General features: G+C 46.8%; 1 protein-coding gene across 2 annotated transcripts in view; it reads left to right on the top strand.

Moving 5' to 3' along the window:
• The first annotated feature begins 748 nt into the window (after positions 1–748).
• SMIM24 (small integral membrane protein 24) overlaps positions 749–17,760 on the top strand; it is a 70,982-nt gene continuing 53,970 nt past the window's right edge. The window contains exon 1 of one of the 2 annotated variants that reach the window (XM_069964526.1): positions 749–955. In XM_069964526.1, coding sequence (XP_069820627.1) covers positions 892–955 — 64 coding nt within the window. In that variant the 5' untranslated portion in view covers positions 749–891. The remainder of the gene's footprint in view (positions 956–17,760) is intronic. The other variant, XM_069964525.1, reaches the window with a different exon arrangement.

Here is a 17,760-nt window from a genome sequence, read left to right as displayed (position 1 = left end):
GATATTCAGATTGGTGCACCAAAGCTGGTAGTGGTATGTCCTCTACCAATGTACCAAACCCCCTAATTGCATAGTCAATAAAGTCAGGATTTCCCAAAAACTGCACTGATGATCATGATAAGAAATGTCTGTGTATTATGTAAACATAACTGCTTCTTGTAGATGCATATTCCCATTTAAGTTTATACAATGTAACTGGAAATATACACTTTTGATGAATATGCCTTCTAGTTTCAGCTCTTCCCATGAGGCACTAGTATTATATTGTTAGCTAGCATTAAATTGTTATACAGTAAACCATGTGCAGTGTTTTGCATTTTTGCAAAAAATTGGTACTTATATAAAAGTACACATAGAATATAATAGTGAATCCTTAGAGTGAATGCCTATAATAAACACAGTGGGGGAGATTTATCAAACGTGGTGTAAAGTGAAACTGGCTCAGTTGTCCCTTGCAACCAATCAGATTCCACCTTTCATTCCTCACAGATTCTTTGGAAAATGAAAGGTGGAATCTGATTGGTTTCTAGGGGCAACTGAGCCAGTTTCACTTTACACCATGCTTGATAAAGCTCCCTCAGTGAGTCCAACATTCAAGTACTACAGTTTTATGTCATTTCAATGTGCTACAGTAGTAAACTCTGTAGTTAATTTGCTTTGTTACATAAGTCTGGGAGGAGATAGGATATCATGTTACAGAATCCAAAGTTGGTGGATTTTACCCCCTGAGCTGCCATAAAATGCAGATAACTGAGTGACTAATAGAGCATTAAGGAACAGGCAAAGTGAGGAGTATATTCTGCGAGGATCAAAACAGTCAACAGCCAGCTGGATTTCTGCTTCGGAGCTGAAGTTTCACCAAAGAATATTCTTCTTCCATAATCCTTCACGATGACCACCACAGGCAAAATCATCATTGGTTTTCTATTTGTTATATCTGCAAATGCACAGCAAGGTAAGTCTGGTGTAACAGATAAGTAATAAGTAACTTAACACATCTGGGTTGGCAGTCGGAGATCTGTTAATTATAGTATTGTATCTCAAATAAGATGAAAATTCGAACCTATTATATAACACTATATGTCAGTCACATAATATACCATCCTGTATAATGGGGTCACTCAGATTCCCTGGCATCCTGTATAATGGGGTCATCCAGCTTCCCTGGCATCCTGTATATTGGGGTCACTCAGCTTCCCAGGCATCCTGTATAATGGGGCTCACCCAGCTTCCCTGGCATCCTGTATAATGGGGTCACCCAGCTTTCCTGGCATCCTGTATAATGGGGTCACTCAGATTCCCTGGCATCCTGTATAATGGGGTCACCCAGCTTCCCTGGCATCCTGTATATTGGGGTCACTCAGCTTCCCTGGCATCCTGTATAATGGGGTCACTCAGCTTCCCTAGCATCCTGTATAATGGGGTCACTCAGTTTCCCTGGCATCTTATATAATGGGGTCACTCAGCTTCCCTGGCATCTTATATAATGGGGTCACTCATCTTCCCTAGCATCCTGTATAATGGGGTCACTCAGCTTCCCTAGCATCCTGTATAATGGGGCCACTCAGCTTCCCTAGCATCCTGTATAATGGGGTCACCAGCTTCCCTAGCATCTTATATGATGGGGTCACTCAGCTTCCCTGGCATCCGGTATAATGGGGTCACCAGCTTCCATAGCATCTTATATAATGGGGTCACCCAGCTTCCCTAGCATTTTATATAATGGGGTCACCCAGCTTTCCTGGCATCCTGTATAATGGGGTCACTCATCTTCCCTAGCATCCTGTATAATGGGGTCACCCAGCTTCCCTGGCATCCTGTATAATGGGGTCGCTCAGCCTCCCTGGCATCCTGTATAATGGGGTCACTCAGCTTCCCTAGCATCCTGTATAATGGGGTCACCCAGCTTCCCTGGCATCCTGTATAATGGGGTCACCCAGCTTCCCTATCATCCTGTATAATGGGGTCACTCAGCTTCCCTGGCATCCTGTATAATGGGGTCACCCAGCTTCCCTAGCATCCTGTATAATGGGGTCACTCAGCTGCCCTGGCATCCTATATAATGGGGTCACTCAGCTTTCCCAGCATCCTGTATAATGGGGTCACTCAGCTTTCCTAGCATCCTATATAATGGGGTCACTCAGCTTCCCTAGCATCTTGAATAGTAGTCAGTGTAATGGAGGTCACCCAGCTTTCCCAGCATCTTGTATAATGGGGCCATCCAGCTTCCCTAGCATCTTGTATAATGGGGCCATCCAGCTTCCCTAGCATCTTGTATAATGGGGTCATCTAGCTTGCCTGGCATCTTGTATAGTATTCAGTATAATGGAGGTCACTCCCCCTCCTCACCCCCCTGGACTCAGAGCACCCCCCAGACCTGCAGGGACTCACACACACACACTGTCTTAAAGGGGTTATCCAGCACTACAAAAACATTGCCACTTTTCCCCCCTACTGTTGTCTCCAGTTCAGGTGCAGTTTGCAATTAAGCTCCATTTACTTCCATGGAACTGAGTTTCAAAACCCCACCCAATCTGGAGACAACAGTAGGGGGAAAGTGGCCATGTTTTTGTAGCGCTGGATAACCCCTTTAAAGCAGCCCACACCCCGCAGGTGTCTCAGAGCTGCCCCAACCAGCAGGGACTCTGAGCGGCCTGCTACCCCTCACCCCCCCACCCCACCCCAGGGCGCAGCGTCTCAGAGCTAACGAAAGCTGGGGGACAGCTCCATATCGCCGGGACAGGTAATATGTTGGGGGGGGGGGGGCAAACATATTACTATTACATATTACAGTAATATGTTTTTTTTTACAATTTGTGTAACATCACAACAATAAATGCAAAAGGAAAGCACAGCATTACAATAAATCCCATTTCTGATATTAAATGTGTAAAACTGGATGGCAACTTAAATTGTATTTTCACTAAAGCCAGAAGTCTAGCCAGGAAAATGGGGGAGCTTGAGGCCTTGGTTCTGAAGGAACACATTGATGTAGTTGTCACTGAGACATGGCTGGACTCCTCATATGACTGGGCTGTCAATATTTACTTACATTGTTTAGAAGGGACAGGGTGGGCAGAAGGGGAGGAGGAGTATGTCTTTATAGTATAAATTATATTACAGTGAGTGAAAAAGCCCCCCCCCCCAGCATTACTGATATGATTGACAGTCATTTGGATACACAAATAGAGCCGGTTGCCCGGGAGGGGACAGTAGTGGTAATGGGTGATTTCAACTATCCAGATATAGGTTGGGTTCACAGTTCAGCCAAATCCGCAAAGGGGAGAGAACTTCTTAACCTACTGCATGATAATTTTGTGGAGGAGCCAACTAGAAGTGATGGGTATTTCTAACAATGCTGAGCTGGTTGGGGATGTCACTGTCCATGAACACCTGGGTAAACGTGACCACAATATAGTGACTTGTAGCTTAAAGTGTAGAAAACAAAGACAGGTTGGGAGGCAAAAACGTTTAATTTAAAAAAAAGGCCAATTTCATGGGTTGAGGGGTGAAACTCAGGGCATAGACTGGGAGCGGCTGCTGTCACATACTGAAACAGCTAATAAATGGGAAATCTTCAAATCCACATTAAATTACTCTACTGATAAATTTATTCCTATGGGTAACAAATATAAACGGTTAAAATCAAATACTGCATGGCTTACAACAGAGGTGAAAGGGAACCTGTCACCCCGACACTGGGGCAGAAACCACCCTCCCCCCTGATAGAACCCCCGATACTTATCCACTACTGCAGTTCCCACTCCCGAAGCTGGTCCCGCTGCAGAGAAATTGGCGCATGCACGTCTGTGCACTCAATATGCAAATGAGAAGAGATGAGTCTGATTCAATAGGATATCACTGCTCCAGTGATTTCATATTGACCACCTGGTCCATTTAGTCTGCCCTTTTACTTTTCTTAAATTCCGTTATTGTGGTTTCACCTAGCACATCTGCTGGAAGTTTGTTCCAAACTTCCAAGTAATATTTTCTCATATTGCTTCTGATATTTACTCTCAGATTGTGTCCCTTGTTTTTGAGTTCAGTTTTTTTTTACCCTTTTGAACCTTATTTAGTCCTTTAACATATTTAAAGGTTTTGATCATGTCCCCCCTTTCCCTTATTTCCTCTGGACTATACAGGTTTTGATCCTTTCCTGATATGTTTTATGCCTATAGGATAAACAGAAAAATGTATATGCCTGATACCTGCACCATTTTTGTAGCCAAAAGATAGAAAAATTCAACAATATAAGAATAGTGGAGCTTACTATACTGTGATATACTTGATGTCAGTGGTCAACCCCGTACCAAGGGTAAAAAGTGAAAGTAAATCCAATATAATAAATCTGACTAATCCTCAAAGGTGTATTAAGAAAAATGGGATATCCTTTTTATTATTTAAAAATATATTCAAAAAGTGAAATTCAAAAAAAAAAATATTCAATCAGTGGGCAGTGCACTGAATGGGAGCCCCGAAGAAAGCTGGAGCGTGGAGAAGGTGATGTATATGCTCCGGTGGCGAGGGGTTGACGGGGCGTGCTGCTGACATACTCAAAGCGAGATGTCCATCCCGCCGCGAGTTTGTCTGGCCATAGAGAGTACTGGGCAGGGATCCACATAGAGAAATCCGCTGCGAATCCGATAAATGTAAAGATCAAGTTCCAAAAGCTCTAATCACTATGGAATCTTGTCCCAGGCAAATAGTCCTAGAATAGCAGAGATATATCCCTCATGTAGATAGGCTTAATATAGGAGAACTGTGACACTCCCCTTAAAGTGTCACTGTTGTTTAAAGGTTTTTTTTCTGAAATCAGTAGTACAGGCGATTTTAAGAAACTTTGTAATTGGGTTTATTAGCCGAAAAATGCATTTTTATCATAAAAAAGCAGTTTGAAGCTCTCCCCCCATGTTCACTTATGGAGAGGGGAGGGGTTGAGAGAAATGAGGCACCAAAACAGGACAACAAAGAGTTAATTTACAGCTACATCACCTTGCTATCTCCTCTGAAGTCAGAGGACCTGACCTCTCTGACCTCTTAATATTGCTTTCACACTGCTCCCGCTGTGTAATCCTTTGTTCTCTGCTCTCTGCTGCTCCCCTCTCCATAGGTTACAAAGGACTCGATTGATGTAAAAGAATCGAGATTTCCTTATAATGAGCAGTGAATGAGAGAGAGGAGGAAGGGGGGGGGGGGCTGGGGGAAGTTTTTGAATGCAGATAATGGCATATTTGCCTAATAAACCCAATTACAATGTTTTTTAAAATCAGCAAAAAAATAAATAAATAAATAAATACGACACTTGAAGCATATTACAGAATGGTTACATTGTGACTGTTGGATCAGAGTGGTAACAGTACAGCCCTTAATTAGTTTCTCTTGCTTACTTCATTAGGATACAGTGTAGGGCTGGGCGATATTGGCCTAAATCAATATCGCGGTTTATCGCACATGTAGCCGCGGTAACGATAATTGAACGATAATTATGACACACCCCTTTTTTGCAAACCACACCCACTTGCCGTGCCAAACTGGCGATATTTTGATTCAAAAATGTAAAATAGAACTCAGTGAGCAGCAACCCATGGTTAGTCTATTATCATTAATATTTGTCATTATTAGGGGTCTCAGCAGAGACCTGGACATGTGTATATACAGGTATACAGCCTCTACAGGGTATACACAGGTCACAGAGGGATAGGTGTGTATGACTATATGGGGGGATGGATTGGGGTGTATTACTATACAGGAGGTTGGGATCGGGTTACAGGACTATACAGGCAGCGCATAGGGATAGGGGGCGGATAGGGGTGTATGACTAAACAGGGAGGGCGGATAGGGGTGTATGACTATACAGGGGGGGGGGGGGGCGGATAGGGGTGTGTGACTATACAGGGGGGGCGGATAGGGGTTGTGACTATACAGGGGGGCGGATAGGGATGTGTGACTATACAGGGAGCGCGGATGGGGGTGTGTGACTATACGGGGGGCGGACAGGGGTGTATGACTATACAGGGGGGGGCGGATAGGGGTGTGTGTTTATACGGGGGGGGGGGGCGGATAGGGGTGTGTGACTATACAGGGGGGGCGGATAGGGGTGTGTGACTATACAGGGAGCGCGGATGGGGGTGTGTGACTATACGGGGGGGCGGACAGGGGTGTATGACTAATAGAGGTGTATGAATATACAGGGGGGGGCAGATAGGGGCATATGACTATACATAGGGGGGCGGATAGGGGCGTATGACTATACGGGGGGAGGACAGGGGTGTATGATTATAAGAGGGGGCGGACAGGGGTGTATGACTATATGGGGGGCGGACAGGGTGTATGACTATACGGGGGGGTGGACAGGGGCGTATGACTATACATAGGGGAGCGGATAGGGGCGTATGACTAAACAGGGGGGCGGACAGGAATGTATGACTATACAGGGGGGCGGATAGGGGCGTGTAGCTTTACAGGGGGCACATAGTGATGGCAGGCGGATAGGAGTGTATTATACAGGGAGGTGCATGCTGGGACCTGCAGTCCCCTCAATAACAATATAGAGCTGTAACTAGAGCTGGGCGATATGGCCAAAAAATAAAGTCTCGATTTAAAAAAAAATTTTTTTAGACGATTCTTGATTTAAATCTCGATTTTTTTTCTTTTTGCTTAACAGCAGCACATTTTTCTCCCTGCAGCGTCAGATACTATTTTAATGACGTTTGAGACAACAACTGTATTGCTTCCCAGTGTAACAGTGCTCCCCATATAGTAGACAAGCCCCCTCTGTGTCCCCATATAGTATAGGAGATCTTCTTTGTGCCTCCATCTAGGTAGGGTGTAGTAGTGGAGGTATAGTGGATAAGGGGTGTAGTAGTAAACAGGTAAAGATGAGGGGTGTTTTAGTAGTACAGATGAGGAGGATTAGTAGTACAGATATCGATGTGTGCTGTAGTAGTACAGGTAAAGATGGGTGTAGTAATACAAGTAAAGATGAGGGGTGTAGTATTAATACAGGTATAGATGAGGGGTGTAGTAGTACAGGTAAAGATGACGGGTGTAGTAGTACAGGTATAGATGAGGGGTGACTGGGGGAAACTGAGGGAGCTGCGGGTGACTCAGGCAAACTGGGGGGGGGGGGGACACAGGGGGACTGGAGCAGACACCAGGGGACTGGGGCAGCTGGGGGGGACACTGGGGGACTTGGGCAGCTGGGGGGGACACTGGGGGACTGGAGCAGACACCAGGGGACTGGGGCAGCTGGGGGGGACACTGGGGGACTTGGGCAGCTGGGGGGGACACTGGGGGACTGGAGCAGACACCAGGGGACTGGGGCAGCTGGGGGGACACAGGGGGACTGGGGCAGCTGGGGGGGGGGACACAGGGGGACTGGAGCAGCTGGGGGGGGGGACACAGGGGGACGGGAGCAGCTGGGGGGGGGACACAGGGGGACTGGAGCAGCTGGGGGGGGGACACAGGGGCACTGGAGCAGCTGGGGGGGGACACAGGGGGACTGGAGCAGCTGGGGGGGGACACAGGGGGACTGGAGCAGCTGGGGGGGGGACACAGGGGGACTGGAGCAGCTGGGGGGGGGACACAGGGGGACTGGAGCAGCTGGGGGGACACAGGGGGACTGGAGCAGCTGGGGGGGGACACAGGGGGACTGGAGCAGCGGGGGGGGGGACTGGAGCAGCTGGGGGGGGACACAGGGGGACTGGAGCAGCTGGGGGGGGGGACACAGGGGGACTGGAGCAGCTGGGGGGGGGACACAGGGGGACTGGAGCAGCTGGGGGGACACAGGGGGGACTGGAGCAGCTGGGGGGGGGACACAGGGGGACTGGAGCAGCTGGGGGGGGGGACACAGGGGGACTGGAGCAGCTGGGGGGGGACACAGGGGGACTGGAGCAGCTGGGGGGACACAGGGGGGACTGGAGCAGCTGGGGGGACACAGGGGGACTGGGGGGACACAGGGGGACTGGGGGGACACAGGGGGACTGGGGGGACACAGGGGGACTTTTGCCCTCCTCTTATTCAGGCACACAGGTTCCCCTCCCGGCCACACATGCAGGTCCCGGTCTCTGGAGGAGGCTGCAGAGACTGTAATGGTGATAGCGTCGCTGCCATTACTGGAGCTGTAGAGCGGGATCGGGGGATGCAGATCCCGCTGTTCAGCTCCAGGACCCGCAGGACGCTATCACCATTACAGTCTCTGCAGCCAGAGACCGGGACCTGCATGTGTGGCCGGGGCGACGGGACGCGATATGTAGAGCTGGTCAGCCGCGGCTGTTAGGCGGAATGCCCGACCGACCTGCACCTCTCTTCCCGACGCAAGTCCCGTCCGAGCGGGGGCGGGGAGGGCAATGCTGTGTGTGCAGGGATGCCGGACGGGACCGGACTTGACGGGTGAGCGCATGGACGGACAGGTGCGGCGGGACGGGGCCTGGACGGGTGGGGAGGGAAGTGGTGAGGGCGCTCGGACGGGCGGGGGGCGCTTGGCTGCGGGGGGGGGGCGGGCGGCTTTGTCACCTGGACCCTGTTGCTCCTCCACCTCCCGCTCTGATACCGGCGTCCCTGCACAAGTTATTGTGCTGTGTGTGCAGGGACGCCGGCATGTCCGAGCTGGAGGAGCAGCAGAAAAAATACAAAAATACCGCAGATACCGTCCTGGCTAAGTTGAGGTCGGTTAACCGACGCCAGTGACGGTATCGGTATTTTTGCGGTATACCGCCCAGCCCTAATACAGTGTATTATAGTCTGTAGAAAAAAGATACAAATAGGTCGTTGTGATACACCTCTCACCAGACTGCAGTGCTCTGAGTAGCGATGTCCTGTAGTTATGGTACGGCTGAACGCTGCAGGGCTGTGAAACATGCAGGAACCTGAGACTTGTAGTGTGTTGGACTCCATGAGACTGTCTCCGTCTGGGAACACAGGGCTACACCGTTCAAAGGACTAGTTCTGATGTTGTCAGTGGCAAAGCTGCAATGCTGTGCCAGGCTCTTGGTTGGAGACTGCTGAGCCATGTGGTGTGTGGGAATTCTCCTGTCAATCAAATATCGGGCTGTACAGCCATTGTATAGATAACTCACAAGAGACTGTAGCATTGGTGGTTATGGATATCTGAACAGGTGTACCGACAGTAGATAAAAGTAATTATTGAGCTAAACGCATTTCAAGGCAAACTGGGTCTCTTCGTCAGTAGTTTGTGCAGACAGTGCGGTATTTTGTCTGACTTATATGGGATCATGTTAAAAAAGAGAAACGCAAGGTTGAGATATAGGTTACCTCTAAGCTGTGGGATGTCTGGCAGGGATTGGATGCTGGTGATGGTGCCATTAAGTGGATGCATTATGTATGCAGAGTCTGTGCAGACATTGAATATATTGTTGCATTCATAAAATGCAACAAAAAAGTACGAGAAAATGGGAAAATAATTACACAATTCAAGTTTAACACACAATTCTATGATGAGTGAATAGCAAAGGTAGATTGTGACAGTATTATTATGGGATTAAAGGGGAACTCCAGGTAGAGGGGGGAAAATGAACCTTCTGCAGAAGCAACTAGCATTACTTACCTATCTATCCCAGTTTTGAAACTAGCAAAAAATCTTTGTTCTGTTTTGTGTTTCTGTACTTCCTGGTTGAGCAGTTGTACACAGTACTACAGGTTCCAGAAGGTATTGCTTTCCCTCAGCTGTTCATCACAGTCCTCCACCCTCCCCATTCCCCGCCCAAATCTGTTACAAAACATCTAGGCTGTGTTCACACATTGCAGTTTCATTGTGTTACTGAATTATTTGCAGTACTTTATCATTTTATAGTAGTCCCACCCCCAGAGCGCACTGTTACTACCTGTAACGCTAGTATTGGAATAAAGTAAAGAACTTTTTAAATGTAATTATTTTTTTTCTTTTCATCTCTACATACATATTATGATCAAGCATCTTTTATCTTTAAGGTTGACCCCCACAATAAGGACTTTATCCGATATTATTTTACATGGGAGGTTATGCCTTGTTTTTTGTGCAGGTGGGACTGGCTGTGCCGGCGCTGATCCTCTGTGCCGTTTAGCATCATTTAATTGTTTTACTGCATCATTTTTATGAATATGCTGCAGTACTGCAATGAAACTCCAGCATGTGTGAACACAGCCCTAATTTCACTGCAGAGTTTTGCACGAAGTTGCAGCAGCTGCTGCAAGGTCGGTCAGAGATGGTGAATCATTTAGGGCATTGGGGGATCCAGCTAAGCCTCTTGGGACATCACACCCTGCCTCCTGTCTGCATCATCAGCCTGATCTCAGCAAACACACACAATGTGAGACAGAGGCATGGAAGATTGCAGGATGCGGCCGGGGATGGGAGGATGAGACCGGGGATGGGGGATGCGGCCGGGGATGGGGGATGCGGGCTGCTGGATGCGGCCGGGGATTGGGGATGCGGCGGCGGGGCTGCGGACAGCGGGGGGGGTTAAAGCACATATTCACAGCGGTATGTCAATCCTGCTGCGAGTATGTGCTATCATAGGGGTGAATTGATACTGGATCCACAGCTGATCTCACTGTGAATCCGCAGAAGTGAGATCCGCTGCGGATCCGGTAGGTGTGAATGCACCCTTAATGATAAGGTTATAAACATCAAAATAAAAATCAGAGGTGTAGTGTAAATAAATAAGGACATAAATATAATGTAAAATAAAACGAAATTTGAAAATATGTAGATTGGTGAAAATAATAAAAAAAATAGTAAATTAATCACATAATTACACACATTAATAAAGAATGAAATGTAAAAATAAAAATAAAAAAGTGAACAAAATGAGAAGTATCTGAATAGGGCAAAAACCTCAGGGTTTGTCATCCCGCTGGTAATTTAAAGCCTGGTGGCTTTGTTCAATGGGGAAGGGGCCCAAAGGGATCAATTAAAGAAAAGCAAAAATCTCCAACTCGGCATTAAGCCCTTTAGGCCGGGTTCACACACAGGAAACACTATCTCAAGCCAAGACCTATATTGAATCTGGTCAAAAATGATAGATCTATGTCAAGCATAAGCACAATAGCCATTACTGCTACAAATAGACTATTTGCTTCTCTACTAGTACTGTTTACAATAATAAGCCAGTATTGGCATTAACTGTCAATGCTGCTTATTCATTGACCAGCCAGTGCAATGTTGTATTAGAGGACACTGAGGCTTTGTAACTTGCTGTACCCCTGTATGTCCCATGTGGCAGTGGTGGAGCGTGGACACTGGTAAGTGAAATAAGTATTTGGTTATAAGCATTTTATCCCATATTGTTTATATAAGGATGTAGGTACTGTGTACACAGTATGTACTTACTATGCAGGGTCAGTGGGTGTAGAAGTGAGTATTATTTAGTCTTAGTAGTGCCTTCCTATAAGACTGCAGAATCGGCACTATGTTACTTGACTGCTAGCAATCACTGTGCCGTGGCCCGAGTTGCTGAGACTGGTTTTAAACCTGCTGGTGTGCTTTTGCAGGACAAGGATAGTTTTATTGCAGAGGAAGGAAAATACACTGCTCAAAAAAATAAAGGGAACACTTTTACATGGAGCGATAATTCGCCCGATCGTATGATTAAACATTTCGAAGTAACGTTATTGTTTTTTTATAATGATCAGCGTTTAGACGGAAAGATATATCGTACGGAAAAATCGTTTTGCGATCGCTTAAGCCTATCTCGCACATAGGTTAAATTGGTGAACGACTGTTTACACGGAACGATCTGCGGATTTTTTGCGAAAGACCAACGACGATTTGAGAACATGTTCAAAGATCAAAGCGAACGATTTCTCGCTCATCGCTTGATCGTTTGCTGCGTTTACATGTACGATTATCATTCGAATTTGATCGTTATCGTGCAAATTCGCACGATAATCGTTCCGTGTAAACGCAGCATTAAACAACACAATATAACTCCAAGTAAATTAAACTTCTGTGAAATCAAACTGTCCACTTGAAGCAACACTGATTGACAATTATTTTTTACATGCTGTTGGGCAAATGGAGTAGACAACAGGTGAAAATTATTGGCAATTAGCAAGACAAACTTAATAAAGGAGTGGTTCTGCAGGTGGGGACCACAGACCACTTCTCAGTACCTATGCTTTCTGGCTGATGTTTTAATCACTTTTGAATGTTGGTGGTGCTTTCACACTCGGGGAAGCATCAGACGGACTCTACAACCCAAGAGGCTCAGGTAGTGCAGCTCATCCAGGATGGCACATTAATGTGAGCTGTGGCAAGAAGGTTTGCTGTGTCTGGCTGAAGGCGCTACCAGGAGACAGGCCAGTATACCAGGAGAGGTAGAGGAGGCCATAGTAGGGCAACAACCCAGCAGCAGGACCGGTACCTTTGCCTTTGTGCAAAGATGAACAGGAGGAGCACTGTCAGAGCCCTGCAAAATGACCTCCAGTAGGCCACAATTGTGCATATCTCTGGACAAACAATTAGAAACTGACTCCGTCAGGATGGTATGAGGGCCTGACGTCCACCGATGGGGTTTATGCTCACAGCCCAACACCGTGCAGGGTACTTGGCATTTGCCATAGAACACCATGATTGACAAATTCGCCACTGGCCCCCTGTGCTCTTCACAGATGAAAGCAGAGTCAGAGTCCTTCTGTATGACCGGTTTGGCAGTGGGTTAGTAATGGTGTGGGGTGTCATTTTTTTTGGAGGGCCACATGTGCTCGCCAGGGGTAGCCTGACTGCCATTAGGTACTGAGATGAGACCCCTTGTGAGACCATATGCTTGCCCTGGGTTCCTCCTAATGCAGGACAATGCTAGACCTTATTTGGCTGGAGTGTGTCATCAGTTCCTGCAAGATGAAGGCATTGAAGCTATGGACTGGCCTGCCCGTTCCCCAGACCTGAATCCGATTGAGCACATCTGGGACTTCATGTCTTGCTCCATCCACCAACGTCACGTTGCACCACAGACTGTGCAGGAGTTGGCGGATGCTTTAGTCCAGGTCTGGGAGGAGATCCCTCAGGAGACCTTCTGCAACCTCATCAGGAGCATGGGAGGTCATATAGGCACGTGGAGACCACACACAATACTGTGCCTCATTTTGACTTGTTTAAAGGACATTACATCAAAGTTGGATCAGCCTGTAGTGTGTTTTTCCACTTTTTTTTTTCAATTTTGTGTTTGACTCCAAATCCAGGGCTCCATTGGCTAATAAATTTGATTCTCATTAATGATTTTTATGTGATTTTGTTGTCAGCACATTCAACTTTGTACAGAACAAAGTATTCAATGATGACATTTCATTCATTCAGATATAGGATGTGTTATTTGAGTGTACACTTTATTTTTTTGAGCAGTGTATATTGTATATGTATGTTGGAGGCAGATGGTCTCTTATTTAATATGGCCCAAATTAAAGCTACTTCCAGGGGCGTAGCTAATGTCTCATGGGCCCTGGTGCAAGAGGTCAACTTTGGCCCCTGCCATAGGCAATGCCAGGCCACTTTAAGCGCTACTCCCAATCCCAACATGCTTGTTCTGTACAATTTTGCTACAATAGTTCTGCAGGGCTGCTGCGACTAAATCTATGCTGTGGACAGCGCCAAAAGCAGATGGCTCCATTCACTGCATAGTGGCTGTGCTGAGTTACTGCAGCTCAACTCCTGATACAATGTATGGGAGCTGATCTGCAGTAACTCCGCACAACTGCTACATACGAAAGGAAGCCATTTGTTTTTGTTTAAAGGTCAGGCTCACCTGTGGCAGCCCTGCAGGACAGCTGACCAGTGGGTTTTTGGCACCCTGATCCCATATTGATATTCTCTCCTGAGGATGGGCCATCAATATGTGGAACTGGAACTACTATAGGTGGGTAATGGGGACATTTTAATAAGTGTATTTATGTGTATATATAACATTTTTTATTAATTACCCTTACTGGCCTGGCCTGACTGTTTCCAATACACTGGCTGGCTGAAATGGCTACCTGCCTTCTTTATGCTTCCTGATAGGCTGGCTTTTGGCTCCCAGCCTCATTCTGTCCCCATTCCTCTCTATTAAGCTGCATGCTTAAGGGCCTGTTCACACTGAGTAAAACAGGTGGAAGTTCCAATTATAATCCCCACTACGGACTCTGCTCGGAGTCCCACCTGTCTATATGTCTCATTGTGATCTCACAAGTCAATTCTTTGCATAGAGAGCCAAGTGGGATCCCCCAACCTCCCCCCCCCCCAGCTTTGATTATGTCAAGGCACGGGGGGAAATGCTGACCCGGCTGAGAAGTTTTTCCCAGAGCCTGGCAAGGGTCGCTGAGCAGCAATTTAGCGCTGGAGAGGCAAGGAGAGGCTGGAGAGGCAAGGTAATGATGGTTTATAATGTTCCCCCTGCATGCAGCATCTTAAACCTGACACTGCAGTCTGCACCCCCAGCACGCAGACATAGGGGTAGCGATGCCGGCAAACTATACAGGGAACAAATATTCTCACTGTTTATATACCATCATACTAGGGGGTATTTATCCTTTCTGCTGCCTAAGGGTATGTTCACACTGAGTAAAATCGGCAGAATTCCACAGGGGAGCTCTCCGCGGCGGAATCCCTCCTGCCGTCTGTTTCAATGGGATGGCTTGCACGCCTCCCGTGCAAGCGGTCCCATTGAAACAGACGGGAGAGATTCCGCTGAGATCATAGTGAGATCATGACAGTGAGATCAAATAGTGAGATCATGACAGATTTTCAACACAACATGGAAGCAAGCATCAGGCTATCATTAGTTGTTAAGAGGTAAAAAAAAATAAAAAATCACAGTAATAAATACACATATATAACACCCATATATACAGTATGCATGCACACATGTTACACCTACATGACATATAGTTACACACAGGGGCGTAGCTAGGAGTCATTGGGCCCCATAGCAAGAAATTGTACAGGCCCCCCTTGGATGCACATACTCACCTGACCAAGCGCATTTCCGTGGTGTTTTGTTCACCCAGATCTCTAGCGCATTAATGATGTTACTCATGCACCAGGGAGCTGGGAGAACAAACGCTGATAGACTGTGCTGGGTCAGGTATGTGCATAGGTTTTGAGGCCTCTTATGGCTGAAAGTGCAATGCAGCCTCCAGCCACAAGAGAGACTGAGAGGGCCGGAAGCCCTGTTAGTGGTGGCAGATATGGGCAGTGTTGGACTGGAGTATACAGGGCCCACCAGAGGAATTACTGCTGATGGACCACCTTCCTTCTGTACAGAGGAATGAAACAAGGTGGTTTGGTGCACTGGGACCGGTGCCATTTACCTCAGTGTACTGGCCAGACCCTTCTAATGAATAGTGAGGCAATGCTCTGCAATGACGTCCCTCCAGTGCTCAGCTATACAGTGAGGCAATGCTCTGCAATGACGTCCCTCCAGTGCTCAGCTATACAGGGTCAGATGAACATTAATAAAAGAGGGCCAACAGGGGCAGATCCGTCTGCTGATCAGTACCCCCACTGTGTACCAAGCCACCTCATATACACAGTCAATATTTCCTGAAAATTGGGACACTGAGAATAAAGGTAAGAAAATGACCTTTCTCCTCAGCATCCCGGCTCCATGGGAAAAGAACAGCAGGTTAGAAAACTAGAGTTTCCCTTAAATATCTCAGTAAAACAGTAAGTGTTTTCCTGTGGCCTCCGCCTCCTGATAGCACTGATGCACATGTCACTGATAGACGTGTAAGGACAGGGGGGTCACTAACATCACAAGCTGCTGAAATACATAAACCACCGCACCATGGTCCCTTATGTACTGACACATTCATACCGCACACATATACACATGTACTGTATACTGCACACACATATACACAACATGTATACAGCACACAGATATACACGATTACTACACACATATACACATGACATTCCTGCTGTACACATACACACATATACCACACACACACACATATATATATATACACACACACATGACATGCCTGCTGTACACACACATATACCACACACACATATACACATGACATGTATACTGTACACATACACACATATACCTCACACACACATATACACATGACATGTATACTGTACACATACACACATATACCTCACACACACATATACACATGACATGTATACTGTACACATACATACATATACCACACACACATATACACGACATGCATACTGTACACATACATACATATACCACACACACATATACACATGACATGTATACTGTACACATACACACATATACCTCACACACACATATACACATGACATGTATACTGTACACATACATACATATACCACACACACATATACACATGACACGTATACTGTACACATACACACATATACCTCACACACACATATACACATGACATGTATACTGTACACATACACACATATACCTCACACACATATACACATGACATGTATACTGTACACATACATACATATACCACACACACATATACACATGACATGTATACTGTACACATACACACATATACCTCACACACACATATACACATGACATGTATACTGTACACATACATATACCACACACATATACACATGACATGTATACTGTACACATACACACATATACCTCACACACACATATACACATGACATGCATACTGTACACATACATACATATACCACAAACACATATACACATGACATGCCTACTGTACACATACACACACACATACCTCACACACATATACACATGACATGCCTACTGTACACATACACACACACATACCTCACACATATATACACATGACATGCCTACTGTATGCACACACACACACATATACAGTACATGCCATTTCCACTGCACACATTTATACATAAAACTGGATAGAACACACTTATGTATGCATACCTGGATACTGCACACACACATACACAACATAATTACTACACACTTATATAAACATAACTAGATACTACACACATATACACATGACATGCATATGGCTCACATATATACTAACATACTGCACACACATATACACCAAAGATACATACTGTACATACACACACACACACACACACACACTTACCTACACAAATCCTGTGCTAGTGTGGACATAGCTGCAGTCCAGGAGAGCAGCAGCTATACACATGTCCATAGTACAGCTGGAGGGGTGAGCAGGGGACAGGGCTGACACTTTCCTGCTTCTCCTTTGCCCACAGCCCGGTCTCCCCCTCCTGTCTCTGTTTCCTTCACTGCTCGGCAGGGTCGGGCACACATCACATGGCCCAGGCTGGAGACAAGCAGAGAGCCGCACAGGCAGGAGAGGAGGGGGAGGAGTCTGCCTGAGGTCACATGTGCCGGAAGGAAAGGAGAAGCAATGTAGAAGAATTATAGCTGCTCAGCTCTGCAGGGGACCCTGGGTAATGGGCGGGACTTCTCTCAGCCGAGGTAACACCAGAGGATCCTCCGTGGCTCCGTCCGACACAGGTTAGGAGTGCTAAGAGATGTAGCTACCATGGTGGCTGGCCCGGGCCCCACAGTGTGCAGGGGCCCCATAGCAACTGCCTACCCTGCCCCCATGGTAGCTACGCCAGTGGTTACACATGTAGACAAAGACATACACAGTACATGTGCACACTCACCATCCTGAGGGGCTCTGGTATCAGGGTTTGTCCTACCCACCATCTTTAGGAGAGCAGTGAGGGGGCTGGGGGTCTCTGGGCACAGGACAGGACTATGGAGCTGTCACTGCTCTCTCAGGGCAGCCTGGCTGCACCCATACAGACTG

The sequence above is a fragment of the Dendropsophus ebraccatus genome, chromosome 3 (assembly GCF_027789765.1).
Source record: "Dendropsophus ebraccatus isolate aDenEbr1 chromosome 3, aDenEbr1.pat, whole genome shotgun sequence".
In the NCBI taxonomy this organism is placed as follows: Eukaryota; Metazoa; Chordata; class Amphibia; order Anura; family Hylidae; genus Dendropsophus; species Dendropsophus ebraccatus.
The sequence above is the reverse complement of the archived record's forward strand: the minus strand, read 5'-3'. Positions and strand labels throughout refer to the sequence as shown.